We start from the raw sequence: 21,311 nt of genomic DNA, 5'->3' as shown, positions 1-21,311 counted from the left end.
TTTGATATAACATGTATGACGTCATTGTGTTAGCTAAATACTACTCTGCAATTGCAAAAAAAAAAAATTGCAGCTAGTTTCTTGATACTCTGAAAGGGTCTAAGTAATTTTTAAGAATAAATCAACAGCCGGGCAGTGGTGGCGCATGCTTATAATCCCAGCACTTGGGAGGCAGAGGCAGGCGGATTTCTGAGTTCGAGGCCAGCCTGGTCTACAGAGTGAGTTCCAGGACAGCCAGGGCTACACAGAGAAACCCTGTCTCCAAAAACAAAACAAAACAAAACAAAACAACAACAACAACAACAAAATCAGATCTACACATCATTAAAAAAAAAGAATAAATCAACAGTGCCTTCAGTGTGAAATATTTCATACAGAGGTTTTACCTTCTCCCCACAATATACTTATTGTTCATAGACTCTGGACGTGACACAGAAGCCTAAAGGCTTTTGGACCAAGGTTTGGAACCAATACCCTTCCTGTCCGGTTGCCTGTGTAGAAGAGAAGGGACGTCTCAAGCTTGCCTGGCCTCTAGGTGCCCATCAGAGCTCGACCAGGACACTGTAAGCTCTCGGAAGGTGTCCCCAAGAAGGACTCTCCCTCTGTCCACTCCTAGCCATGTCTCATTAGGACCTCCAAGAAGCTGGCTTGCTTGTGAGCACCACTGAAGAGCAGAGTACTGTTGAATGATCCCTCATCTCCAGCTACTCCAGTGCCTCCCCAGGGACACTACCGCCCTGCTTCTTCCAGATGAGTAGGAAAAGTGGGGATAGACCCGGAAGTCTCCAAAGGTAGGGGGGTCCCACAGCTAGGTACAGAGGTGGGAATTACATTCGGATGTCCAAAACTGTGGTGCTGTAGAGACAGAAAATAGGGGAAATGAGAATTCAAAGCCAGTCTGGGTGATATAGGAAGACTCCATTTTAAAAGAAAAAGAAAAACACACACCTGAATGCAGTGCTAGACTATCAGGGTGAAGGTGTATAGGCACCCACAAACAGTTGGCTTTATGCCTCACATCTGGGCTCCTCACCTATCACTGTGGTGACCTCATAGGTTTGTCCCGAGGGTGAGAGACAATGGAATACACAGATGAGTCACCAAGTAGAATTCTTCACTGTCAATGAATCTTCACACCCCTGCAAGCCAAAAACTACTGTTGCCCCTACCTACAGATAAGGAAACTGAGGGCCTTAGGGGTTAGTCCGCTGAACGACACAGACACACACACACACACACACACACACACACACACACACAGAGAGAGAGAGAGAGAGATCTGGCCAACAGCCAAACTGGAATTAGAACTGAAGCCACGTGATGTCAGCACCCGTGGACTGAGACTCTTTGTTCTACTGTTTTATTGGTTTGTTTCCAGTTCATAGGTCCATGCTCCCTCCCACATCCTGGGTGTGCTGTGAGCCTCCCAGAGGGAGGGCTGTAGTCTCCTCATCATATCCAGATGAGCTCAGCACCTGGCTAATTGGAAGGCCTTTGCCAAAGTCTGCTGAGCGTGGTGAGCTGGGTGGGGTCCAAGGGACCGGCCATTGGAGGGGACGCTTTGCTTGACTTTCAAAGAGGTCAGGTAGTACGGGGGGGGGGGTGTCTTCAGCGGTGTCTTTAACTTTCCAGTGTTTGTCTTATGAGTTCTGGGTTGGGATGGGAGGCAAATGACATGGCAAGAATCCCAGAAGGTTTGCAGTCTCAGTCCCATCACCTTCCACGTCTCTGCCGGCAGGAAGCCTCCTCCAACCCCAGGCCCAGGAGTCCCAGCCCCTGAACTGCCTCTTCAAGTAGTGCTTTGCCCATAAGCTATGAATCGCGATTTCTTTCTTTTTTTTTTTTTAAAGATTCATTTATTTATTATATGTGAGTACACTGTAGCTGTCTTCAGACACACCAGAAGAGGGCATCACATCTCTTTACGGATGGCCGTGAGCCATCATGTGGTTGCTGGGATTTGAACTAGGACCTTCAGAAGAGCAGTCAGTGCTCTTAACCGCTGAGCCATCGCTCCAGTCCCCTGAATCCCAATTTCTAACTTCGTTTTGCTTTGTTTTATTTATCTGTTTGTTTGAGACGTGATCTCTCTATGTAACCCAGACTGTCCTGGAACTCGCTCTGTAGACCAGGCTGGCCTCAAATACACAGAGATCCTCCTGCCTCTGCCTCCCAGGCCACCACTTGCCAGCCTCTTTTTGGTTTTGATTTTGGGTTTTTTGTTTGTTTGTTTTGGTTATAGTTTTGGTTTTTCAAGACAGGTTTTTCTCTGTGTAGTCCTGGCTGTCCTGGATCTTGTGCTGTAGACCAGACTGGACTTGAACTCAGAGATCCACCTGCCTCTGCCTCCCAAGTGCTGGAATTAAAGGCGTGCACCACCACTGCCCGGCCTTTCTTCTTCTTCTTCTTCTTCTTCTTCTTCTTCTTCTTCTTCTTCTTCTTCTTCTTCTTCTTCTTCTTCTTCTTCTTCTTCTTCCTTCTTCTTCTTCTTTCTTCCTTCTTCCTTCTTCCTTCTTTCTTCTTTCTTCTTCCTTCTTCCTTCTTTCTTCTTTCTTCTTTCTTCTTTCTTTTTTCTTCTTCCTTCTTCTTCTTCTTCTTCTTCTTCTTCTTCTTCTTCTTCTTCTTCTTCTTCTTCTTCTTCTTCTTCTTCTTCTTCTTCTTCTTCTTTTCTGAGACAGTTTCTCTATAGCCCTAGCTGTCCTGGAACTGACTCTGTAGAGCAGGCTGGCCTCGAACTCAGAAATCCGCCTGCCTCTGCCTCGCAAGTGCTGCTACCTCCTAATTTCACTGTTTGTAACTGTGGGGGTTCAAATGAGAATGCCCCCCCCCAGGCTCATACATTTGAATGCTTTGTCCCCAGTTGGTTGAACTGTTTGGGAAGGATTAGGAAGTCAAACTTTACTGTGCCACTAGAGGTCAGCGTTGTTCTCGCTCTCCTTCCTGCCCATGTGCCAGTTGTAAGCTCTCAGCTACTGCGCCAGTACCGAGCCTGCCTGCTGCCACCAGGCTCCTGCCATGATGTTGAGCCCTCTGGAGCCATGAGCCCCAAAATAAATGCTTCCTTTAATAAGTTGCCTTGGTCATGACACTTTGTCACAGCAATAGAAATGGAATTAAGATAGTAACAAACTTGTACCCCAAACAAAGCCGGTGGTTTCCCCGAACCTCAGCCTGCCCTTCTATAAAAGAGAGTGTCAGTAGCTGCTGCTTCCTTAGGATATCATAAAGGAAAAAAAATCCTATAAAAGGGCATTCTTAGTGAAGGGCTTACCACAATATTCGTACTAATAATTTCCTAGCATAAGTGCAAGCATGAAAGAGTATGAAGCTAACTTCTTTGCTCAGTCTATAATTTTGCACATAGTAGGTGTTCAATTAATGTTCCTCTTAGGAGCAAGATGGATAGATGTGACACTCTTTTGACAGTGCCTAACCATTCCCACCACCAGGGGGCGCCCCAGCCACTCCCGCGGCACCGCCCCCTCACCTGTGCAAGCCTGCACCTGGCGCCGCCTCCGGAAGAGGACATCGGGGATCGGGGAACCTCGGAGGGAGCCCGGTGGCGACAGGTAAGAGCCTAGGGGGTGCTGAGGGCGGGACACCCAGGTTTTGGGCATGGTTGGCGAGGACCGGTCGGAAGGGTAGGATGAAGGAGATCGGGAACAGCCTCTAGGGACTCTGGAAGTAACTCCGGGAAGTCGGACACCTGCAGCAAAGAGGGTGGTGGCTAGGCATTGGATATCCAGACCAGGGGTCCGGGAACCCGGGGTCTAGCCTAGGACAACTGGCCTGGGACATGTGTAACACCTGGGATTTTCCGGCCCAGCTATAGTTGGCACCTGTCGAGGGGAGGGGAACAGGTGCGCGTGGGCTCCGGGGTGAGTAGGGGGCGGGGACCTTCCCGGGGTTGGCTCGGAGAAACCAGAGTGTCAGGCCTTTCCCCCTGAGCCCCTGAACCCCTCTCCCCGGGCGGCCCTCGTAAAGCACAGGGCTCCCATCCCCAGGGGCGGGCCGGGAAGTAAACAGAAACCTGAAGTGGAGGCTGTGGCGCGCTGGCTGGCACAACCTGTTACCTCGCCCTGCGCTGGGTCAGCGCCAGGGCCCAGGGAAATTGGGGGGTCTGCGGATGAAGGTTCCTAAGTCAGGAGGGGCAAAGGCTGGAATACCCGAGTCTCGATAAAATAAGGATTCCGGAGATTCCACTTGGAGTCCAGGAGAGGGACGCGATGGCCATCAAGGCTGACAAGGCTAAATGAAGTCTAAGGCACTTGAGTTCTGAGAAAGTAGATCAGGATATGGGACGGCAAAGAGCTAGAGACCGGAGTTTCTGGAAGGGAAGGAGGTGGATCCCTGTGGAGTCAAGACACGCTGTCCCCACTGGTGAGAGCCTGCACTCCTCGGAGAGGGAGTTGGTTTCATCCCTAAGACAGAGTCGACCTGAGCCTGCCCTTCTAGGATTAGTGCCCAGGTGGTGAGGGACTGCGAAGAGGAGCAGGGTCTGTCACTGGGTTGCTTGTGGCACCAGAGTGCAGGGACAAATTTTCCCTAGGGCAAAGAATGTATGACAAAGACAGGAGGCAGGAGGTGAAGGCAAGATGGCCGGTTTCATTCTGCTTCCAGCCTCAGTCTACCCTGAGGACATTAACGGAGCTGGGTGGCCAACATGGATCATTAACCCTTGTTGGCCCAGGCTGCAAGATTGAAAGGCTTAGGTGCTTGCCACTAGGGGGCGAGCCCGGGAAGGGGGGTGCTGCCAAATGGCAATGTTCAGCAACAACCTTTCTTCACAGATGCGGAGGCACCATGGACTCCCCTGGTGGGCCAAGCTTCCCTTCCGGGCTGCTCTCCGGGGGCGCTTCGCCTAGTGGCGATGAAGGATTCTTTCCCTTTGTGCTGGAGCGGCGAGATTCCTTCCTGGGAGGAGGGCCAGGACCAGAAGAACCAGAGGACCTGGCCCTGCAGCTACAACAGAAAGAAAAGGACCTGTTGCTGGCCGCTGAACTTGGCAAGATGCTTCTGGAGCGCAACGAGGAGCTTCGGAGGCAGCTGGAAACACTGAATACTCAGCACTTGGAACGTGAAGAAGTGAGCTGGCCTCGGGGTAGACGGGGAGGGGGCGGGGCTGGGATGGACAGGAATGAGAGCCAGGCAAGGAGAGGAGAGGGGAGCACCAGAGAGGAGAGGGGAAGCATCAGAGAGGAGAGGGGAGCACCGAAGAGGAGAGGGGAGCACCGAAGAGGAGAGGGGAAGCATCAGAGAGAGTAATGCCTCTCAGACAGATCTGGGCAGGAAAGCCATCGTCCCAGCACTCTAGAGGCAGAGAAAGGCTTCATAACAAGACCTGTCCCCAGAGGAAAAGAGCTAGGCATGGTAGCACATGCCTTTAATCCCAACACTTGGAAGGCAGAGGCAGAGGCAGGAAAATCTAGATATCTGTGGGTTCAAGGCCAGCCTGGTCTACAAAATAAAACCCTGTCTCAAAAAAAAAAAAGAAAAGAAAAGAAAAAAGAAAAGAAAGAAAGAGAAAACACACACAGCACATACAGAGAGGACTCACACATAAGGTGTAGTGGTTCAGTAGCAAGGCATTTCTGTAACACATGCAAGGCCTTGGGTTCAGTCCCCAGCACAGCAATGCATGATAAATAAATATCTCAGGCTGGATGTGTGGGAGAACACACCTTAATCACACCTTAATCCCAGGGTCCCAGGAGGCAGGGACAGGCAGGGACGTGAAGCTGGGACTGATCCCCATAAGCACCAGACCAGCCAGGACGACATAGTGAGACCCTGTCCCAATGACAGATAAATGATCTAAGAACACAAGATCTGTGTCAGATCCCTGTCTGGCTCTGTGACCCTGGGTACAAGGTTGGTCCTCTCTAAACCTAAAGGCTCCTCATCAACAGCAAACCCTGCCACTGGGAGCCACTGCCAGCCTGCACGCAGCTAAGGGTTCCCTTGCACCTCTCTGTTCATGTCTAATCCTGGGTTGCAGGGTCAGGTCTTCCCTCTGCCTGGTCTGTTGTCAGCCCCACTGTCACCCTGGGGTTCATCTCTGCATTTGTAAATGCCCTCCTGGGCCCACACTGTAGACTTGGCTCCCTGCCCTCAGTTGACCTCGGTGACTAAATGCCCCGCACCATCCCTGCCAGGCCACCAAGCAGCGTATGCACAAAAATGGTGGCGCACAGGTCTCTGCATAGCTGTAGCCTTGTTGAATCTTCTACACCTGGTTCCGAATTCCCCATCCCGTATGTCACTCTCTGTAGCTTCAACACTGGTGGCAGTGCCCATGGCTCTGCCTCAGACTCTGCAGCATTGCCACCCTGGCCACAGCCTTCCTGGACTCTGTGACTCTAGTAGCTGATGAATATCAAAAGTGCAATTAGGCTGGGCACAGTGGTGCATGCCTTTAATGTTAGCACTTGGGTGGCAGAGGCAGGTGGGTCTCTGTGACTCCAAGACCAAGCTAGATCTATGAAGGAAGTTCCAGGACAGGACAGCCAGGGATACAGAGAAAAACCTGTCAAGGAGAAGAAGAAGAAGAAGAAGAAGAAGAAGAAGAAGAAGAAGAAGAAGAAGAAGAAGAAGAAGAAGAAGAAGAAGAGGAGGAGGAGGAGGAGGAAGAGGAGGAGGAGGAGGAGGAGGAGGAGGAAGAGGAGGAGGAGGAGGAGGGGGAAGAGGGGGAGGAGGAGGAGGAGGAAGAAGAAGAGGAAAAGAAAAAGTACTCTATTGCGTATGACTTAATTCCCAAACCACAGCTGTCACCATAGAACTGAAATTCCTCACTGTGGCCTAAAAGTCCAAGGAACTTGTGGCCTCTAGTGTCAGTGACAATACCCGTCTTTTGACAGGGTCTCTTTCAGTTCCTCCAGTGAGGCAGGCCTGCTCTTAGGGCTTTTACTTTTGCCTGCCTGCCCCAGTGTTGAGTCAGGCTTGCTCTGCCACTCAGGGTTGGCCTTGAACTCCTCCTCCAGCCTTTACTCTCCCAGATGTTGAGAATGCAGATGTGTGCTTTTGCTCCTGGTTTGCACTGTGTTCCACCCGCCACCCTCCTTTTGGTCGGCCTCCCTTGCTCTGCAGGCGTTAATGAAAACAGCCCCTCCTTTTTTTTTTTTTTTTTTTTTTGGATTTGGTTTTTCTCGAGACTGGGTTTCTCTGTGTAGCCCTGGCTGTCCTGGAACTCACTCTGTAGACCAGGCTGGCCTCGAACTCAGAAATTCGCCTGCCTCTGCCTCCCAGAGTGCTGGGATTACAGGCGTGCGCCACCACCACCCGGTCAAAACAGCCCCTCCTTAAGTGAACCCCTGTTCTGCTTTTCAATCTCTCTCTCTCTCTCTCTCTCCCCCTCTGAATCTGCCTGACTCAGGCATATGCCCATTTGCTTGTGACCCTCTAGCAGTGAAGGTCTCCTTCAGCTCTTACTTAGCCAGACCCTAGAATAGAAGGAAATCGGGAAATGTTGAGTAGGGATGATGTCTGTAGCAGTTGAAGAACAAAGGGCTTGGGGGTGTTAAAGGGACTTGCAAGATATTAAAAGGACTCGTCAAAAAAGCAGTAGCAGAACCAAGCACCAAGCAGTCTTTTATTGCCCTAGCAATATTAAGAATCAGGCTACCTCGCTTGCGGTCCCACGCTTCCAGCTCTGACCCCGGTTCCTCGTTTGAGGATGTTGAATGTTCTCCCTCTAGTGGCTGAAATGAAGTAATGCAGATAGGGAGCCAGCAAAGCACCTGGCAGGAACACCTGCTCTTAATTAGCAACTGTGGTCAGAGTCACTTGGCCCATCCCTTCCTGCTTTAAGGCCTCAAGAGACAGCGAGCCTCCCAGACTCGTCTCTCTTCCCATGCTGGGCACCTTAGTGTGTAAAGTGCCCCCCCCCACACACACACACCTTCTCTCTGGTCCAACAGGTTTGGGGGAAGGCAGATCGAGGGGTGGGTGGGGCTCTGAGTGGGACAGCCCAGGATTAATTAGAGGGAGATGGGAAGAGGGGCTGGGCCGAGCTGGCCCACAGAAGTTCCAGGAGACTTCGCCCGTGTGAGAGGCCATGGGCCGGGGCTTAAATTCTACCAGACTCAGACGCCAAAAACGTCGATTACGACTTCGGGTCCAGAAGCCCAGGCGGCAGCAGGAGGTGAGTGGGCATCAGGGCTCTGGCTCCCAACGCTGCCTGTGTGAGCCCACCTAGTTCGCCTGGAGGCTTCTTCCTAGCTGTCTGGGTTTCATTTCACTCTTTCTGCCTCTCACAGACTTGCTTTTTGCTCTCCTGTCTGGCCTCTTTCACGGAAGCTCTGGGTGTCCCCACCCCGCCCCCATCCATCTCTGTCTCCGAGTCTGCTCCAATCTGTGGTGGCTTCGTGTTTCCCTCCACACAGAGGCTGCAGCAGGAGAATCATGAGCTTCGTCGAGGACTGGCAGCCCGGGGTGCTGAGTGGGAGGCCAGAGCGGTGGAGCTGGAGGGAGATGTGGAAGCCCTGCGGGCCCAGCTTGGCGAGCAGCGGTCAGAGCAGCAGGACAGTGGGCGAGAGCGGGCGAAGGCCCTGGGCGAACTCAGCGAGCAAAACCTCAGGCTCAGCCAGCAGCTGGCCCAGGTGGGATGGCCCTGGCCCCCGGGGCGATGGGAACTGCTGCACAGGTCCTCAGTTGGGGGGCGGGTCAGTGGACAGGCTGGGTTGGTGGCTCCAGACCGACGGATGGCTCCACTGTCCGCCCCCTCCCCAGGCCTCCAGGACTGAGCAGGAGCTTCAGCGGGAGCTGGACACCCTTCGGGGGCAGTGTCAGACTCAGGCCCTGGCAGAAGCAGAGCTGCGAGCGAGGCTGGAGAGCCTGCAGGCAGAGGTGAGTAGCAGCTGGGGCTCCCCGAGACTGGCCCAGGCAGCCCCGTGCCCCTACCTCCGCCTCATCTCTGACATCTGGCCCCAGAACCAGATGCTGCAGGACCGCCGGCAGGACCTGGAGGCCCAGATCCGAGGCCTTCGTGAAGAAGTGGACAAAGGGCAGGGCAGGCTACAGACCACCCATGAGGAATTGCTGCTGCTTCGTAGAGAGAGAAAAGAGCACAGGATGGAGGTGATCAGAGGGGCTGGGGGAGGGGCAGCCAGCTGGGCAAGGGCCGCGGGATTTCTGGGAGATATGGCCGGTTAGATCACCAAGAGCTAGTGGGACGCTGACGGGAAGTGGGAGGCAAGGAAGTGTATTGAGGGAGGGACAGGAACTTTTAAGGTGCATCAGGCAGCCTGGCAGGCCAGGAAGAGGGCCAGGAAGACAGAAATCCCTGGCCTGGACAGTCTGGGGCTGTGGACACGGTGGAAAGGAGTGAAAAGGAAGGGCAGTCTGAGTTCAGATGGTTTGGCTTCTTAGCCACACCCTGCCTCAGTTTCCCCATTTGTGAACTGGAGTGGTACCGTACACCTCAAAGGACTGTGGTGAGACTGCAGGACTCAGAAGAATCAATAAACGCTAGATCAAAGCAATTAGTGAATTAGAAGGAGACTGCACAAGGGAGGGGACCCACTCTGTGAGAGATGACCTGATGGAGCCAGACCTGGGACACAGGATGATGCCAGACACGCCCTGCTTTATAGCTGAGGAAATTGGTGCCTGCAAAAGGGTGTTCTAGGTAACTGTGATTCAGGAGTGAGCAGGCCTGCTCCACCGGGGTGCAGACCCTTGCACTGCCCTCGGGCGCCCCCTGTGGGCCGACCGCAGAGGGCCGACTTCCTGCTGACAGCTGTTTGACCTGCAGCTGGAACGCGCTCGCTTCGAGGCTGGAGAGGCGCTGAGCTCGCTGAGGAGGCTGCAGCGACGGGTGTCAGAGCTGGAGGAGGAGTCACGACTCCAGGACGCCGAGATATCGGGCGCCTCCCTGCAGACCGAGCTCGCCCACAGCCTAGACAGTGATCCGGACCAAGACCAGCAAGTCAATGAATGCGGGGGCTCTCAGGTGAGCTTGTAGCCTACCAGCCCCACATTTGAGTAATTCATGAAGGATGCAGGCTCGACTCCTCCTTTTCCCAGAGGTAACCTACATCACTGACCAATTCCTTTGACAAACAGACCACATTGTCCCCCGAGACTCAAGAGCCATCCAGTCCCCAGCCCTCAATCCAGGAAGAGATCTTGGAACCACCCAAGAAGCGAGCAACCCTGAGCCCAGTGGAGATCCTGGAGGAGAAGGAGGCAGAAGTGGCCAGGCTGCAGGATGAGGTGGGGGAGCACGGCACTGCACACAGAGCCCCAGGTCTCCAATCCTTTCCCATCTCCACTGCCGAGCCCTCTTCTCAATGAACCTGTAGCCTTCCCGAGCTGCTCTATTCCTCCAGGAAGCCTTCTGGGGCTCCGCTGTCCTCCCTAAACTTTTCCCTGCATCCGCCCTGTTGAAGGCTTACCCTGCCTCTCCTTTACTACGCCACCCCCACCAGACTGAGTCAGAGGATCCGCTCCGATTTGAACACAGGCTGTGTTGCCTGCAGTGTTTGTCGCGCAGGCACAGGTCGCGGGAGGGCAGGTTGTCCTTAGGTTGTCCTTCACGGACAGGTCGCGGGAGGGCAGGTTGTCCTTAGGTTGTCCTTCACGGCTTTTGTCCGTCTGCCTTCTTCCCTGGCCTGTAGATCACGCTGCACCGCGCAGAGCTACAGACGCTGCGGGATGAGCTGCAGAGACAGAAGGAGCTGAGGGCGCAGGACAAGCCAGAGGAAGCCCTGAGCTGTGCGCTCTCTGACCGGGACGAAGCAGTCAACAAGTGAGCCCCGCATTCTAGCCTCCCCACTGCCTCGGCGGGGCTTGGACTCTGGTCCTTCTGGGTCGCTGATTTCCACCACCCTGACAGGGGTAGAGCCTTCATCTTGACTCAGAAGCCTCAGCCCCCCTTTCACCAAGGTCCAGGAGACCCCAGCACTCCCCGGACCACCGCCTCTACCCCTTTGATTCGCAGGGCCCTGAAGCTGTCCCTGGAGCTCAGCCGTGTCTCCCTAGAGCGGGACTCTCTGTCCCGGGAGCTGATGCGCGCCATCCGCCAGAAGGTGGAGCTGACGCAGGAGCTCGAGGCGTGGCAGGTGAGAGGGCGGGCCCGGGGAGGACTGGTGCACAGACATCCTGACCTGATCCCACCCCCATACCCACCCTGCTTTGCCTCCTACCTGCAGGACGACATGCAGGTAGTGATTGGACAGCAGCTGCGCTCCCAGCGCCAGAAAGAACTCAGTGAGGCAGCAGCCGCCCCAAGACGCTCGAAGACCCGCTTTTCACTGCGCCTGGGGTCTGGGCAGAGTGGAGGCTTTCTGAGCAGCCTCTTCCGAAGGACCTGAGGGCTGGGGGCCAGGACTACTTTTTCTCACTCTGGAGCTCAATTTCCTAACAGCCAATGGAACCACGGGGCCTAAAATGACTTCCAAGGGAGGTCATTGTCTTCCATGCCCCAAGAGGTGGACAGAGGCACTTTGGGAGCAGGGGCCAGCTTTGGGGCAGGAGCCCCGGGTGGGTGGCGGGGGCAGAGCTGTTTATTTTTTTGAATCTATATAGAGCTATCTTTTCTAAGCGCCAGGTCCTGCCCCATCTGTGCGAGAGGGGTGGGGATGGGTATTTATGTGTAAGGATAAGTCAGAGCAATATATAAATCACTATACTTAATCGGTCTCCATTTTTGGGAAGAAAATGCAAACAAGAAAAGCCTAAAATTTTATTTTGTCAGAAAAATAAAAACTGAATGTAATGGTTCACATATCTAACTCTCAGACAGGAATTTGAGACCAAGTTAAGCCACAGAATTCCAGACCAGCCTGAGCTAAAGTATAAGACCCCCATCCCAAAACACAAACATCACTGTAGCTCCTAAAATGGAGGCTCACAATGTCAGAAGGACAAGGAGAAAGCTCGGTAACCCAGGTTGGTAAAGACATCTACACGACAGCTGTTGCCCGATGCAGTCAGGACCTAAAGGCAAAGAAGACACCATGGCTAACTCGCCCATCGCACGGGCCCCGTGAGATCCCACAGCTAACTTGCCCACCCCAAGGGCCCCGTGAGATCCCACGGCTAACACGCCCACCCCACGGGCCCCATGAGGCCCCACGGCTAACTCACCCACCCCACGGGCCCCGTGAGGCCCCACGGCCCTTCCTAGACCCACCTTGCACTCGGGGGCTGCTGGCTGCTGGTTGAGGCTCAGGCTGAGCAGCCCCGGGGAGGAGCCAGGCACCTGGGCCTTAAGCTCCCCACTCAGTTGCCAGTGATTGACACAACAGCCCTGGCCAGCAGACAGGATCTGTGGAGGACAAAGAGGAGGTCTAGGTCAGGTCTAGGTGGGGGCACTGGAGAGTGGGACAGAATCAAGACAGGGTCTCACCAGGTCCTGGTAGAAGGTGACATGCTTCTGTGGTGCTCGAATGGGAAAGACAGTAGTGGGTGTGGAAGACCTGAGGTGCCAGAGGGTGAGGGCTGGGCCCCCTCCACAGACCTGCGCAGAAAGGTGGCAGGCTCCGGTCACTGTGAGCCGCGGACGTTCAGGGAACACTCCACCCCACACTCTGCCCCGCTCACCATCCAGTCTGAGTCGGTCGCCAAGCATCCAATCCAGCGCCCATTGTGGGGCCTCGAGCACTCCTGGGAAGGAGAAAAGACGTGAGGGCGCCTGAGGACGGATGAGAAAGGGGACTCGGGGACAGTCTCTCCTCACCTCGTGCTTGTAGACTTCGATGGTCTGGACCTCTTTGGCTATACGGAGATCTGTGAGGAAATGAAACCACCAGGGCTCCCGGAGAGCCACAGAGCCTGAGGACCTCCCCCACCCCCACTTTCTTATTTTTTGTTTTGTTTCTTTATTTTTCTAGACAACGTCTCTACAAAGCTCAGGCTGTCCTGGAACTCACTCTGTAGACCAGCCTGCCTCCCAAGTGCTGGGGTTAAAGGCATACGCCACTAGGCCTAGCTTACCTTACCTTCTAACTAGACTTTTCCTTACCCCAAAGCCGTACAGCTCCGTCCTCACCACCGGACAATACCTCAGGGCTGCGTTCCCTCAGTGCCAAGCAATGAATGTAGTCTGTGTGGCCCCGGAGGGCCCGCTGCAGGGAAGAGAGATGGCTCAGGAGATCCAGGAAGCACGGCACAGGCCCAGACCTGCCTCCAGAGCCCTACTCACTGTGAAGGTCCCAGTTTCTAGATCCATGGTGTGCAGCTGACAATCTCCCCCAGCCAGGATGAGTGAGTTCTCCTATGGAGGGAGGCAGGAGAGAGCTGAAAGTCCCTGTCCCTCAGGGTAGGGAAAGGGTAAAGGATCAATGCTTGATCTAGAATGGTCACAAAGAGATCAGACCTTGGGGACAAGCAGCAAGGCATTGATTTCAGGGACTTCCAGGCTGGTCCTAGGTAGAGGAAGAGAAGAGTCAAAATCACAGAGAGTGTCCGTGACCTCACCTGCCTCCACCACCATGCTCACCTGTACGGAGGCTGGCGCCGCCACAGTTCCTTACAGCCCTTCATGGAGAAACACAGGAGGAAACACTGACCCCCGGCCTCTTGAGGTGGGGAAGCCCAGCTCCGCCCCAGTCTCCAGACTTCTTACCTTCTTGAGGATTTCTGCCCAAAGCCAGCCCTTGACCTCTCCGTCTCCAGCACTGAGCAGATGTCGATCTGTGGAGACCATGCTGTAGACGGGCCCGTCATGAGCTAGAGAGACACAGAAAACTCTCGTGAGCCCCTGTGCGCCCTTCTCTCTCCCGAGGTCACCTGAGCCACACTAGGCAGCTAGACCCACCGTGGAAGGTCACCATGGGCTTTTTGCTTTCTTCTTTGGCCTCTGAACTTAAGGCAGCAGACAAACTGAAAGAGAGGTGGGGAGGCACGTCAAAGCCACGGAGGCACGAGTGCCAGGGCTCACGTGTAGTGGGCATCAGGGCTGAGGGTACCTGAAGATGGCGATCTGCCCATAATTGTTGCCAGCTGCCAGAAACTTCCCACAGGGCGAGACGCTCTGGGAGAAGATGGTCATGTGCAGTCGCTGCAGGGCCTGGAACACCTCAGCCTGTGGGAAGGGTGGATGGAGAGAGTCTAAGAAAGGGGCTGGAGAGATGACTCAGTGCTTGAGAGCACTGACTGCTCTTCCGAAGGTCCTGAGTTCAAATCCCAGCAACCACATGGTGGCTCACAACCATCCATGAGTTCTGACACCCTCTTCTGGAGTGTCTGGAGATAGCTACAGTGTACTTACATATGATAAATAAATAAATAAATCACTGAGAGAGGTGGTGCACCCCTGTAATCCCAGCACTCTGGGAGGCAGAGGCAGGCAGATTTCCTTTTTTTTTTTTAAAGATTTATTTATTATTATATGTAAGTACACTGTTGCTGTCTTCAGACACACCAGAAGAGGGCATTGGATCTCATTACGGATGGTTGTGAGTCACCATGTGGTTGCTGGGATTTGAACTCAGGACCTTTGGAAGAACAGTTAGTGCTCTTAACCACTGAGCCATCTCACCAGGCAGGCAGATTTCTGAGTTCGAGGCCAGCCTGGTCTACAGAGTGAGTTCCAGAACAGCCAGAGCTACACAGAGAAACCCTGTCTCAAAAAACCAACCCAACAAACAAACAAACAAAAAAGACTCTAAGAAATCTGTGGCCTCCTCCTACAGACTTCTGCTTGTCTCCCCGGCCCAGGCTTCTCAGCCTGCCTTAGTCAGGCCCACAGGCATCAGCCCGCGCAGGAGGGGCTCCAAGAAGAGAGAAGAACTGAGGAGCCATGCCTGACACTTGAGCAAGACCAAGCCTCTCCCACCCGGGGCACAGAGGGCAACTGTTTATTAGTTATTAGTAAACTAATAAACTGTGAGAGGATTTAGAGGGGACAGTACAGAGTGTAAGCCCAGCATGTGATAGCTGGAGGCGGGAGAATCGGCGGTAATTCAAGGTTATCCTCAGCGAGTTCAAAGGCAGCCCAGGCTACCTGAGCCGGCCTCAGATACACGCTAAGGATGGAACTGAGTTGGTAAGGTGCCTGCTTAGCACAGCACACTGCATAGAGCAAGCACGCCCGTGTAGCCTGGGATCCGGCACGCGGACACTTCCCACTATGTGACAAACCCCACGCCAGCCTGAAATATCTCAGACCCTATCTCAAAAAACTAAGTGACTCAAAATAATAAATCAACCTTTAAAAAACGAGGGTGCAGCCGGGCAGTGGTGGCGCACGCCTGTAATCCCAGCACTTGGGAGGCAGAGGCAGGCGGATTTCTGAGTTCGAGGCCAGCCTGGTCTACAGAGTGAGTTCCAGGACAGCCAGGGCTACACAGAGAAACCCTGTCTCGAAAAAAAACAAAAAAAAAACCAAACCCCAAAAACCAAAAAGAAAAAAGAAAAAAAAGAAAAGAAAGAAAGAAAGAAAGAAACCCTCTCTGGCCCATATATTATATATACTGCCCATATACATACATACGAATATTACGAATATATATATATATATATGAGCAGTGGTGACACACGCCTTTAATCCCAGAACTTGAGAGGCAGCAGACAGATCTCTGTAAAAACAAGGCCAAGTCTACACGAGAAACGTTGTCTCAAAATACCTGTGTGTGTGTGTGTGTGTGTGTGTGTGTGTGTGTGTGTGTGTGTGTGCAGGCGCAGTGGTTCTTAAGGTTGAGGGTAAGTGCTCAACTGGTAGAGCATTCTCTTTTCTTCCTTTTTTTTTTTTTTTTAGATTTACTTGACTGCTTTTAATTGTTTGTATTTTATATAAATATGTGAGGGAAGTATATACAAGCGAGTACGCAGGGGCCAGGGGATTAGATCCCCTGTAGCTGGAGTTAACAGGCAATTACAAGCTTTGGAACTAGAGTGCTGGGCCAGCTCAGATCCTCCGCGCTCTCTCCAGTCTGAAAGTCTATCCTTACCCAAAGCCCAGTGTCTGAGCACCAGCCTTGTATATATTGGGCTTTGCAGCACACCCAATAGCCTGGAGCATCAGTGGGAGGTAAAGGCAAGAGGAACAGAAGTTCAAGGTCATTCTCTAGTATATAACAAAGTTCAAGACTTACAAGACTGTCTCACAACAGTAAGCAGCAGGCTGAGGTGTAACTAAATGATAGAGCACGTTCTTATGATGCCCAAGACCCTGGGTTTAAAGGGGCAGGGGTGCCTCATGTACAATTACGATGAATGTTTTTTGTTTTTTTTTTTGAGTCAGGGTCTAACTATATAGCATTGGATGACGTGGAATTCGCTAAGTAGTAGGCTGGTTTCTAACTCATAGGAGATTTGTCTCCCTCTGCCTTCCCAGTGCTAGGATTTTAAGTGTGGCACCACCTCCAACGGCGCTAAATTTTTTAAGTGGCTCTATTATCCCGCACAGTAAAATGTACCGACATCTAATCCTTCAGTCACTATTAGATCCCAAAGTTCGGGATCACTTTTTGGGGCCTCAGGGTACGAGTCCCACAAACCACCTTTGAACACTGGGTATTCTGGAACACTCCAGGGTCAGATGTCAGAGCAAGACTACAAACCCCAGAAGGCACTGTGCGTACAGTCGACTCACCTGACCCAGAGGCACCGCGAGCGGTGTGGCATGCTCCATCTTGAGAACTACAAGTCCCAGAGGGCTCTACGTGTGACACAATCTCTCGACGCGCGACACAACCTCTCGACTCCGGACGTGTCTGAGGGTGGCTCTTCTCGTTGCGCCCCAAGACCTGGCACTGCCTATCGCCCAACAACTAAGGCGGCGGGTCAGTGCTGTCTCGAACCACAGAAACCTAGAACTCCACGAAGCACTCTTATGCTAAGCAGTGCCCAGAACTGTCCAGCCACGCCGGATCCCCTCCCCCACCGCGCCGACCTGTCCCGCCTTCTAACCTCGTACGGCTCGTCTTCCGCGCCTGCGTAAAACGTCTCCAGTGCGCACGCCGGTGGCCCCGCCCCTCGCGCTGTACCACGCCCTCAAAGGCTCCGCCTCTGCTGCGTGAATCCCACCCCTCTATCTGCAGGACCCTGAGCCGTAATGATCTTGCAACAGCCCCTGGAGCGAGGTCCCCCAAGTCGGGACCCACGGGCCACCACTGGGGTGACCCGCCGCCTGGATGCCAGGTGCGTAACTGGTCCCGGAGTGGGCCGGACTAGCGGAGGGCTGGAGTTTTGGCTGGGGGGATCCAGGGCTGGTCAGGAGGGGGATTCTGGAAAGTGGCGAGGCGGTGTAGGAAACCGTGGTGCTGAGCTTGTGTTGAAGGAGGGAAGCCAAGGTCAAGATTTCCAAGGTAACCTGGTGTACAGCCTGGGAGAGGAAGGTGGCTTAGGCCACACAAGACAAGGTTGGTTCTGGGATCCTGGTTTACCCTGTAGACTCAGGTGGACAGATCTTTGGGAAGGGGCAAAGAGGGTGGATTACACCTGGCGCTACTTCCCAGCTCCCCTTTCCGAGGAGCTGTGCCAGTGAACACGGAGAACCCTGGAGAAGAACTTCTAAGTGCAGGGGCAGACGGGGCTCCCAAGATAGCACCTTTGGTCCGCAGGAGTTTGCCTCCACTCTCAACATCCCTGCCTCTTTTCTTCTCTGGTCTTTCCCCCAGGGAACCTTTGCACAAGCAGTTCCTGTCTGAGGAGAACATGGCCACCCATTTCTCCCGACTCAGCCTACATAATGACCACCCCTACTGCAGCCCCCCTGTGACTTTCCCCGAAGCCCTGCCACCACTCAGGTAGGCACCTCCCCTTGAGGGCCTTCTGGAGGATCACATCCGGTCCTCAGAGCCCCTCCTCACGCTCTGCCTCATCGCGCTATTTTTAGCTTCTAGCCAACTTGTGCTGTTTTCCATCTTTGGCTCCGGGTGACCTGGTCCTGGTAGGAGGTGGCTCTGCCAGGCCAGCCTCCTGCTCTGGTCTTTCAGTCTCTTTTTTCTTCTTTCAGGAGCCCTTGCCCAGAGCTGCTTCTCTGGCGCTATCCCGGGAGCCTGATTCCTGAGGCCCTCAGGCTGCTGAGGCTGGGGGATACCCCCAGTCCCTACTAGCCTGCATCCCCAGCTGGGGACATCATGGAGCTGAGTGCTGATGGCTTGTGTCCCTCCCCATCTTCTTCCTGACAACAAAGACCAGCAACTCCCAGAAAGGGATGAAGTCCTTCTCCAAACCAGGTGCCTGGCCACCAGGACCTTCCCCTGACTGGAAGACACAGAGCTTGGTGGGACCCTCAGTGAGAAGCGGCCTGGGAAAGTGTCACCCCATTAGTAAATAAAAACCTGTGAACAGTTGAAGATTTCTCAGCAGCCTTTGGGGAGGGCGGGGTGCTGGACGCTGGGGTTTCTCCTCAAAAATCTTCCCTGGAAAACGGTGAGGGCAAGCCAGGTCCTGGCAGGCCGGGCTCCAGGCATTGAGAATGTGTGAGTCAGAGCCTCACCCCCGCCCCCGCAGTGGCCGACTGACTCCCTCCCTCCCTCCCTCCCTCCGGTTCTGGGGAGTCATTGGGGATCAGGCCGTACTCCAGACCATTTAAAGTTAAAGATTCTTTTATTAATAAGTCTGTCTCCCTCCCCCCCAAACTTTATCCCCACAATAAATATCACACCCCCCTTGGGGGATGGGTTGTGTTTGTGTGTACTGGGGCCAGCCCCCTTAGTGTTAAGAACAGGTCCCTCAATCTGACCCACTCCCAGGGCTAAAACTCGGGGTAGTGGCATTATAGTCCATCCTAGTGGGTGGAACCCAGTGTTGTGTCTGCCCCTCAAGTCAGCCAGGCCGCCGGGACTTGTGGGGAGCAAGAGATCCCCTTGTGCAAACGCTGCAGATGCTTAGTATGGGTCGCTTTGTGACCCAGTCTGCCCCGGAACCAGAGGCAGGGCAATTAGACACCTCGGAAGGCTCCCTGAACCCTAAGCCCAGTCCTTGGAGGTGAGTCACCACCTCGCCCCGCCCCCTTGTGGTTGAAAGAGTCTGGCTCCGCGTGTGTCTGGAAGGCCAGGCTGGCTCCAGAATGAATGAATGGACGATGAGTGGGCACCAGCGCGGGCGCTCCTCACTGGATCAGTGCCACACCTGGGCAGCCCTCTCCACCAGTCTCCTCTATGGGGGCTGGAAGATAAGAAGTGGGGTTGTCGTAGTTAGGGGACCATTAGGGAAGTGACGAGGGGCGTGGGAGGAGTGAGGGTGGAGAGCTCACTTACTAGTAAACTTTTCTCTCCGGCGGCATCGTCTCCAGACCAGGAAACCAGAAACCAGCGCCAGAACCAGGGTCAGACTAAGAGCACCTCCCAAAATGGGCCACAGCAGCCCGAAGTGGGCAGGAGGTGCCGCAGCGCCTAGTGATCAGGGTTCAAATCAGATCTTGCCCTTGGGACGCCAGTCCAGTCTGCCCTCAAGGGGGTCTCACTCACACACACACTCACACACACACACACACACCCTGATAGAAGCCCCTTCCTCAGGCAGTCTTCCCTGATTTATACAGAATCGACAACCCTTCTCTCTGCCCCAACAACTCACTACCCAGATCTAGGATCCGCTTGCCACCTGCCCCGCCCCCGCCCCCGCCCCCACTCACATCCCAGGCAGAAGTCGCTGTGCGGTCGCGCTGGACAAGAAGCGCAGTCCATGCACTTGTCGAGGTCCGCGCTCCAGGAGCTGCCGCTAGAGCATGGGGCGGTGCCTGGGGAGGGGGCTGCAGGTCAGAAGCTGGCGGCTGGGTGCGGCTATTCTGGGGGCTGAGGTCAGGGTCAGTCGGCTCGAATAACGTGAGTCACCATCGCCCCCCCACCCCCGCATTCCTCACAGGTGACCGCACCGCCTGACCCAGACGCGGCAGTGCGGGAGGGGGTCGGGTAGCGCGGGACTTGGGAGGGGGGACAGTTCCCCCCGCGCCACAGTGTGACTCACTCCTGGGCACCGGGCCCGACCCCAGTCCCTCCCCCCGCATAACTGGGCATTGAAGTCACCGGATGGAAGGGGCACCCCCACATGGTATAGAGGGCAAAGTCCCCATTGCCCCTTCGCGATTCTTAGGTACCAGGACTGGACAGACCCCATTACAGACCAGTGTGAGGGCGTGCCCCCTTCCCAAAACAAACCTCCTGCCCTCAAGTTTACTTTCTCTCTCTACTCTGGCTCTCACTCTTGGGACAGAAGACCCCCAGGCTTCAATTGGACAGGTAGCGAAACTGAAGCTCGAATTGCGAATAAAACTTGGAGTGAGACCTTCCTCACTCGGAACTCGCTGCCCGAAGAGCACAGACCGCAGATCCTCGTGTCTTCCCGGTTTCACCCGGTTCTCCGGGCACCCAAATTCCGTTTCTAACCACCCACAAGTCCGAGGTTTACCGTCCTCTGAGCCGTGCATACCTGGTGCTTGCTCCCCGGCCGCGGCGCGCATCAACACCAACCCGAATCCCAGCACGAGGATCTGCGGCAGAGGCCGCGGCCAACCCGGAGCCATGATTGCCGGTCCAGAGGCAGGAGCGGTCTGCTCCCACTACCCGCCGGCCGGGGCTCAGGGCTGCGGCTCCGCCCCGCCCCCGCCTTCCGGGGCGGAGCTTGCCTCGCCCCGCCCCAGCAGCCACTCCGCTTAGCTATGCCAGAGTAAGCAGTTAAATTAAACCATTCATTCAACACAGTCCCTCCAAGAGCAGATGAAATCAGTTATAAGGGTTTTCCTCTTTTTAAGTCCAAATAAATTAGATTTGATTGCCCATTATTTTGCAATTCTGGGGTGGAGACAAGAGGCTCAAACATATCAGGCGAGCACTGAGTTATATCCACACATCCCTTATGTTGTTTGCTTTGTTCGAATTTGTTTTTTGGGTTTGTTTGTGTGTTTGTTTTGAGCCGAGATCTCATACTCTATGCCAGGGTATGCTAGGATTGCAGGCAGGCGCCACCACACCCAGAGTTTCTTTGGTTTGGTTTGGTTTTTTAGCTGTATAGCTTAGGCTGGTCTTGATCTCGGCAGGTCTTGATCTCGGCATTCTCCAGTATCAGTACACAGTACCGCAAGTATATATATATATACACTACTTTCTTTTTTAGAAGATATCTTGTGTGTGTGTGTGTGTGTGTGTATGTGTGTGTGTGTGTGTGTGTGTGACATATGTTTGAGTGTCTCTGGAGTCCAGAGGAGGGCAACAGATCTCCTGGAAATGGAATTTCAGGTGGTTGGTTATCAGCTGGGCTTAAAAAACCTGTCACCTGTCAGAGCAGAAAGGCTCATAACCTGTGAGTCATCTTTCCAGACCCACATGCTGCCTTTGTGTGTATGTGTGACAAGGTTTCTCTGTGCCCTGGCTGTCCTGGAACTCACGCTGTAGACCAGGCTGGCCTCGAACTCACAGAGA

General features: G+C 54.1%; 4 protein-coding genes across 4 annotated transcripts; 2 read left to right on the top strand and 2 right to left on the bottom strand.

Annotated features, from left to right (window-relative positions):
- The first annotated feature begins 4,803 nt into the window (after window positions 1-4,803).
- Window positions 4,804-11,523, top strand: Bicdl2 (BICD family like cargo adaptor 2). The gene is made up of 9 exons (XM_052195811.1): window positions 4,804-5,085; window positions 8,382-8,597; window positions 8,728-8,844; window positions 8,929-9,075; window positions 9,752-9,949; window positions 10,063-10,212; window positions 10,617-10,747; window positions 10,940-11,060; window positions 11,151-11,523. The coding sequence occupies exons 1-9, from the start codon at window positions 4,804-4,806 to the stop codon at window positions 11,310-11,312; spliced, it is 1,524 nt and encodes a 507-aa protein (XP_052051771.1). The 3' UTR covers window positions 11,313-11,523.
- Window positions 11,524-11,669: 146 nt separating this feature from the next.
- On the bottom strand, window positions 11,670-16,871 carry Thoc6 (THO complex subunit 6). Its single transcript, XM_052195807.1, has 13 exons — window positions 16,538-16,871; window positions 13,911-14,026; window positions 13,760-13,824; window positions 13,568-13,671; window positions 13,442-13,479; window positions 13,319-13,367; window positions 13,145-13,216; window positions 12,965-13,067; window positions 12,680-12,729; window positions 12,544-12,606; window positions 12,350-12,460; window positions 12,134-12,268; window positions 11,670-11,937 (listed from the first exon to the last, which is right to left on the bottom strand). Exons 1-13 carry the CDS (start codon window positions 16,574-16,576, stop codon window positions 11,857-11,859), a joined length of 1,026 nt encoding a protein of 341 aa, XP_052051767.1. The 5' UTR covers window positions 16,577-16,871; the 3' UTR covers window positions 11,670-11,856.
- Window positions 16,872-16,901: 30 nt separating this feature from the next.
- Hcfc1r1 (host cell factor C1 regulator 1) lies at window positions 16,902-18,245 on the top strand. The gene is made up of 3 exons (XM_052195810.1): window positions 16,902-17,085; window positions 17,565-17,693; window positions 17,903-18,245. The coding sequence occupies exons 1-3, from the start codon at window positions 17,000-17,002 to the stop codon at window positions 18,000-18,002; spliced, it is 315 nt and encodes a 104-aa protein (XP_052051770.1). The 5' UTR covers window positions 16,902-16,999; the 3' UTR covers window positions 18,003-18,245.
- A 235-nt stretch (window positions 18,246-18,480) lies between these two features.
- On the bottom strand, window positions 18,481-20,475 carry Tnfrsf12a (TNF receptor superfamily member 12A). Its single transcript, XM_052195808.1, has 4 exons — window positions 20,323-20,475; window positions 19,529-19,633; window positions 19,152-19,286; window positions 18,481-19,059 (listed from the first exon to the last, which is right to left on the bottom strand). The coding sequence occupies exons 1-4, from the start codon at window positions 20,414-20,416 to the stop codon at window positions 19,004-19,006; spliced, it is 390 nt and encodes a 129-aa protein (XP_052051768.1). The 5' UTR covers window positions 20,417-20,475; the 3' UTR covers window positions 18,481-19,003.
- Window positions 20,476-21,311: the final 836 nt, after the last annotated feature.

Source organism: Apodemus sylvaticus, chromosome 10 (assembly GCF_947179515.1).
Source record: "Apodemus sylvaticus chromosome 10, mApoSyl1.1, whole genome shotgun sequence".
NCBI classification, from domain to species: domain Eukaryota; kingdom Metazoa; phylum Chordata; class Mammalia; order Rodentia; family Muridae; genus Apodemus; species Apodemus sylvaticus.
Note: the sequence above shows the minus strand (reverse complement) of the source record. Positions and strands in the feature narration are given on the sequence as shown.